A 6,345-nucleotide genomic window follows, 5' to 3' on the forward strand; every position below is an offset into this window, starting at 1 on the left:
TGGCGGGATCGAGAGAAGGGCCTCCCCAGACGATCTCAAGGTCCTCGTGGGCTCGTAGGCCAAGATGCGGTCGGAAAGGTATTTTGGGCCGGAACCGTTTAGGGCTTTGTAGGCCAAAACCAGCACCTTGAATTGGGTCCGGTAGCAAATCGGCAGCCAGTGGAGCTGGGACACCAAGGGCGTTGTGTGCTCCCTGCCACCCGCTCCAGTTAGTAACATGGCTGCCGCGCGCTGAACCAGCTGAAGCTTCCGGGCCGTCTTCAAGGGCAGCCCCACGTAGAGAGCGTTGCAGTAGTCAAGGCGGGATGTGACCAGAGCGTGTACCACCGTGGCCAAGTCAGACTTCCCGAGATACGTACGTCAAAAAGGAGCTGAAGGCACACAACAAGAGAGCAAGGAAGTTTTCAACAAGAAGCTCGATATGCCAGCAAGAATAATAATCTCCTCTTTTGTGCCTTTCCCTCCCTGCGGTTGTGATGGTGATGGTGAAGTGTGACCCAAAACATCTGGAATCAGGAAAATGGGGATGGCGACGGCGGCAGACCAGACAATAAACCCCTTTCAGAAGAAGCCAAGAGGTTTGCAGCAAAGGCAGGAGCCAAGGCCAGAAAGAGAGGACAAAGCATCACATGGGAAGGCCTGGCTCTGGGAAAGGGGGATTTTTAAAAGCTGAAAATGGGCATCAAATGCCTGGCTCCACTTGAGCATAACCAAGTTATTATTAAGCTTGGTCTCATGTTTCCCCAAACATCCCCTTTCCTGCTGCCAGTCCCTTCCCTTGTTTATCCTCTACTGCAGGGAATGGGTAGATTGCTCTCAAGCTTTTTCATGCACCTCAATCCTTTATTCTTTTTTTCACTCGGACGTTCAACTCTCAAAACCTAGAGCCAGGTGCGAAATCGGATTGGAAACCAAACAACCAACAGGGACAGCAAATAACCTCTCAACAAAAGATTCCCCCAGGCACTAACAAGCCACACCAAAAACTGCCAGGCCATCAATAATAATAATAATAATAATTATTATTATTATTATATAAAACTTTATTTATATGCTGCAAGTCGTCTCTGGTTGCTTCTGGATCGAGAGAATCGGCTGTCTATAAAGACGTTGCCCAGGGGACGTCCAGATGTCTTGCAATCCTGTGAGGAGGCTTCTCTCATGTCCCCAGGGGAGCGTGCTTGCTCCATCCATGTTCAACATCTACACAAATGACCAGCCACTGCCAGAAGGGACAGAGAGCTTCATCTATGCTGATGATCGTGCCATTACTGCTCAAGCAGGGAGCTTTGAGGTGGTTGAGCAGAAGCTCTCCGAAGCTCTAGGTGCTCTAACTGCCTATTACAGGGAAAACCAGCTGATCCCTAATCCATCTAAAACACAGACATGCGCCTTTCACCTTAAGAACAGACAAGCATCCCGAGCTCTGAAGATCACCTGGGAAGGAATCCCACTGGAGCATTGCAACACACCCAAATACCTGGGAGTCACTTTGGACCGTGCTCTGACCTACAAGAAGCACTGCCTGAACATCAAGCAAAAAGTGGGTGCTAGAAACAACATCATACGAAAGCTGACTGGCACAACCTGGGGATCACAACCAGATACAGTGAAGACATCTGCTCTTGCGCTATGCTACTCTGCTGCTGAGTATGCATGCCCAGTGTGGAACACATCTCACTACACTAAAACAGTAGATGTGGCTCTTAATGAGACATGCCGCATTATCACAGGGTGTCTGTGCCCCACACCACTGGAGAAATTACACTGCTTAGCCGGTATTGCACCACCTGACATCCGCCGGGAAGTAGCAGCCAATAGTGAAAGGACCAAGGCAGAGACATCTCCAGCTCATCCCCTGTTTGGGTATCAGCCAGCACGTCAACGACTTAAATCAAGACATAGTTTTCTTAGATCTACAGAGACACTCGCTGGAACACCCCAGCAAGCGAGAGTCCAAAAGTGTCAGGCTCAAACCCAGCACCTCAATTCATGGGTGATACCAGATGAGAGACTCCCCCCTGGGCACTCAGAGGACTGGGCAACTTGGAAGGCGCTGAACAGACTGTGCTCTGGCACCACGAGATGCAGAGCCAATCTTAAGAAATGGGGCTACAAAGTGGAATCCACGACATGTGAGTGCGGAGAAGAACAAACCACTGACCACCTGCTGCAATGCACCCTGAGCCCTGCCACATGCACAAGGGAGGACCTTCTTGCAGCAACACCAGAGGCACTCCAAGTGGCCAGATACTGGTCAAAGGACATTTAACCAAATACCAAATTTGCACAGGCAACAATAATATTAGGTACAGGTCTGTGGCTGTTAATTCCGGGGCCGACTAGAGGAAATGATCTAAGTCAGGGGTCCTCAAACCTTTTAAACAGAGGGCCAGGTCACAGTCCTTCAAACTGTTGGAGGGCCAGATTATAATTTGAAAAAAAAAAACATGAATGAATTCCTATGCACACTGCACATATCTTATTGGTAGTGCAAAAAAAAAAATCACTTAAAAACAATACAATAATTAAAATGAAGAACAATTTTAACAAATATAGATTTATTAGTATTTCAGTGGGAAGTGTGGGCCTGCTTTTGGCTGATGAGATAGGACTGTTGTTGTTGTTGTTTGCTTTTGAGTCGTTACAGACTTAGGTTGACCCTGAGTGAGGGCCGGGTAAATGACCTTGGAGAGCCACGTCCGGCCCCCGGGCCTTAGTTTGAGGACCCCTGGCCTAAGTAATTGGTAGGAAGAATAAGGCCGTATTAGACAATGTGTGGGGCTGAGTTAGGACTGGTCATTTTCAAAGGCTTGTTGAAACCACCAGGACTTCAAGCTCTTACAAAAGGAGGGGAGGGATGGGGCCTGTCTTATTTCCCTTGGAAGGGCGTTCCAGAGATGGGAGGCCACCACTGAGGTCCTCTCATCTCCACCAACCATGCTTGAGACGGTAGTGAGACCAAGAGGAGAGCCTCCCTGGAAGATCTTAGAGCTCGTGCCGGTTCAATGAAGGAGATGTGATCACGGAGATAGCCGGGGCCCGAACCATTTAGGGCTTTATAGGTCATGACCTGCACCTTGAATTTGGCTCGGCAACTTATCGGCAGCCAATGAAGCTGGTAATCAAGATGGCCAGCTGAAACATTCACACCTACCTCCAACAGACAAGAGTTCTTTGTCCTATCCTGGTCATTCCATAGATATATAAACCTAATTTTTCTGGTTCCAACAGACCTCACTACTAGGCTTGGCCAATCCATGGTTCTAAATGGTTCTAAAGTACTTACAAAACTAAAGTTCTGGTGGTGAAAATTTCAGAACTCTAACAAAACTCTCAAAATTTCATAATAAATGGCAGTTCCTAATTGGTTCTGTCATTAAAATCACCAATAATGAAATAATAATTAAATTTTGAAAGTTTTGTTAGAGTTCTGAAATTTTCACCACCAGAACTTTAGTTTTGTAAGTACTTTAGAACCATGGATTGCCCAAGCCTACTCACTACCTCTGAGGATTCTTGCCATAGATGTGGGAGAAACGTCAGGAGAGAATGCCTCTAAAACATAGCCATACACCCCAAAAAAACCTACAACAACCCAGTGATTCCGGTCATGAAAGCTTTCGACAATGCACCAAACACCCAACAGTTCTAAAAGTCTGTTTTGAATCCCAGAAGGAGGCAACTGATCTTTTAAAATCCACATATTTATTTGAGAGGTTTTTATGATAGACCCAATTGGGAAATTGCTTTTATAACCCAGGAACAGAAATCGTGTCACATAGTGTAATAGAGGGTGCACCTACACAGTGTTATTAATGCAGTTTGACTCCTCTTTAACTGCAACAGTTCCGTGTGATCATGGGATTTATAGTTTGGCAGAGGCACTCTTTAACCAAGAAAGGTAAAGACCTTGTCAAACTGCATTCATTCTACAGTGGGTGGATGCCTCCTGACACTCATAGTTCCCAGCTGGTATATAAAGGAGCTGCGGTGGCGCAGTGGATTAAACCCTTGTGCCGGCTGAACTGCTGACCTGAAGACCTGAAAGTCGGTGATTCGAATCTGGGAGACAGGGTGATTTGCTCATTTGGGAGTTGTAGTTGCTGGGATTTATAGTTCACCTCCAATCAAAGAGTATTCTGAACTCCACCAATGATGAAATTGAACCAAACTTGACACACAGAACTCCCATGGCCGACAGAAAATACTGGAAAGGTTTAGTGGGCATTAACCTTGAGTTTTGGAGTTGTAGTTCACTTACATCCAAAGAGCACTGTGGACTCAAACAATGATGGATCTGGAGCAAAATTGGCATGGAAGCTCAATATGCCCAAATGTGAACACTGGTGGAGTTTGGGGAAAATAGACCTTGACATTTTGGAGTTGTAGTTGCTGGGATTTACAGTTCACCTACAATGAAAGAGCATTCTGAACTCCACCAACAATGGAACTGAGCCAAGCTTGGCACACAGAACTCCTATAATCATCAGAAAATACTGGAGGGTTTGGCGGGCATTGACCTTGAGTTTTGGATTTGTAGTTCACCTACATCCAGAGAGCACAATGATAGATCTGTATCATATGTGGCATGAATACGCCATATGCCCAAATGTGAGCACTGGTGGAGTTTGGGGAAAATAGATCTTGACTGGAGTGTGGTGGGGGCTCCTTCTTTGGAAGCTTTTAAACAGAGGCTGGATGGCCATCTGTCAGGGGTGATTTGAATGCAATATTCCTGCTTCTTGGCAGAATGGGGTTGGACTGGTTGGCCCATGAGGTCTCTTCCAACTCTATGATTCTATGATTATATGACATTTCGGAGCTGTAGTTGCTGGGATTTATAGTTCACCTACAATCAAATATCATTCTGAATCCCACCAATTGGTCCAAACATCCCACACAGAAGTCCCATGAACAATAGAAAATACTGTTTTCTGATGGTCTTTGGCGACCCCTCTGACACCCCCTCGCGACCCCCATAGGGGTCCCAACCCCCAGGTTGAGAAATACTGGTGTAGATGCATCCACAATGACCTTGGACAAGTAACAAAGTTCATCTCTACACTGTAGAATTGATGCAGTTTGGCACCACTTTAATTGCCAGGGCTCAATGTTATAGAATAATGAGAGTCATAGTTTTATAAGGTCATAGAATCATAGAATCAAAGAGTTGGAAGAGACCTCATGGGCCATCCAATCCAACCCCATTCTGCCAAGAAGCAGGAATGTTGCATTCAAATCACCCCTGACAGATGGCCATCCAGCCTCTGTTTAAAAGCTTCCAAAGAAGGAGGTCGCGAGGGGGTGTCAGAGGGGTCGCCAAAGACCACCAGAAAACAGTATTTTCTATTGTTCATGGGACTTCTGTGTGGGATGTTTGGACCAATCGGTGGGATTCAGAATGCTATTTGATTGTAGGTGAACTATAAATCCCAGCAACTACAGCTCCCAAATGTCATAGAATCATAGAATCATAGAGTTGCATTCAAATCACCCCTGACAGATGGCCATCCAGCCTCTGTTTAAAAGCTTCCAAAGAAGGAGCCTTCACCACACTACGGTGCAGAGAGTTCCACTGCTGAACGGCTCTCACAGTCAGGAAGTTCTTCCTCGTGTTCAGATGGAATCTCCTCTCTTGAAGTTTGAAGCCATTGTTCCGCGTCCTATTCTCCAAGGAAGCAGAAAACAAGCTTGCTCCCTCCTCCTCCCTGAGGCTTCCTCTCACATATTTATACATGGCTATCATATCTCCTCTTAGCCTTCTCTTCTTCAGGCTCAACATTCCCAGCTCCTTAAGCCGCTCCTCATAGGGCTTGTTCTCCAGACCCTTGATAATTTGAGTCGCCCTCCTCTGGACACATTCTAGCTTGTCAATATCTCGAAAGTCTTTCGCCTTCCCTGGCGAAGAGTGTTGTTTCCTCACCAAACTACAACTCCCAGGATTGAGTCATGGCAGTTCAAGTGGTATCAAACGTGCATTAATTCTACAGTGCAGATGCATCCCCAGTGGGTTTCCATGTCCCAATAGGGATTCGGACCCTATTCGAACCCTGTCTTTCATGCAATACCAAAAAGTCTATTATCAAATACTTCCAACTCACCATGGCAAAAAAGGGATCTCTCCAAGGATCGGTCTCCAAATCTGTAAAGCAGCTTTCACACAACTTTGGGAATATTCCGCAAAATGAATGCAGCTCCGACCTAAACCCTTTCGGGAACCATCTCCACCCCAGAATTAATCCAAATCACTGTATTCTTGGACGCGTGTTGGATGGACAGACATACAGACAGAGAGGCGTCTGTCCTTCCTCATTGTCAGACTTGGAAATGCGGCATGCTTTT

The 6,345-nt window shown here is 46.3% G+C and overlaps 1 protein-coding gene across 1 annotated transcript in view; it reads right to left on the reverse strand.

The window, feature by feature from the left end:
* LOC137095798 (uncharacterized) overlaps positions 1 to 6,345 on the reverse strand; it is a 31,969-nt gene extending 25,624 nt beyond the window's left edge. The window contains exon 1 of the mRNA XM_067462582.1: positions 6,105 to 6,345. Coding sequence (XP_067318683.1) covers positions 6,105 to 6,107 — 3 coding nt within the window. The 5' untranslated portion in view covers positions 6,108 to 6,345. The remainder of the gene's footprint in view (positions 1 to 6,104) is intronic.

Source organism: Anolis sagrei, chromosome 1 (assembly GCF_037176765.1).
Source record: "Anolis sagrei isolate rAnoSag1 chromosome 1, rAnoSag1.mat, whole genome shotgun sequence".
In the NCBI taxonomy this organism is placed as follows: Eukaryota; Metazoa; Chordata; class Lepidosauria; order Squamata; family Dactyloidae; genus Anolis; species Anolis sagrei.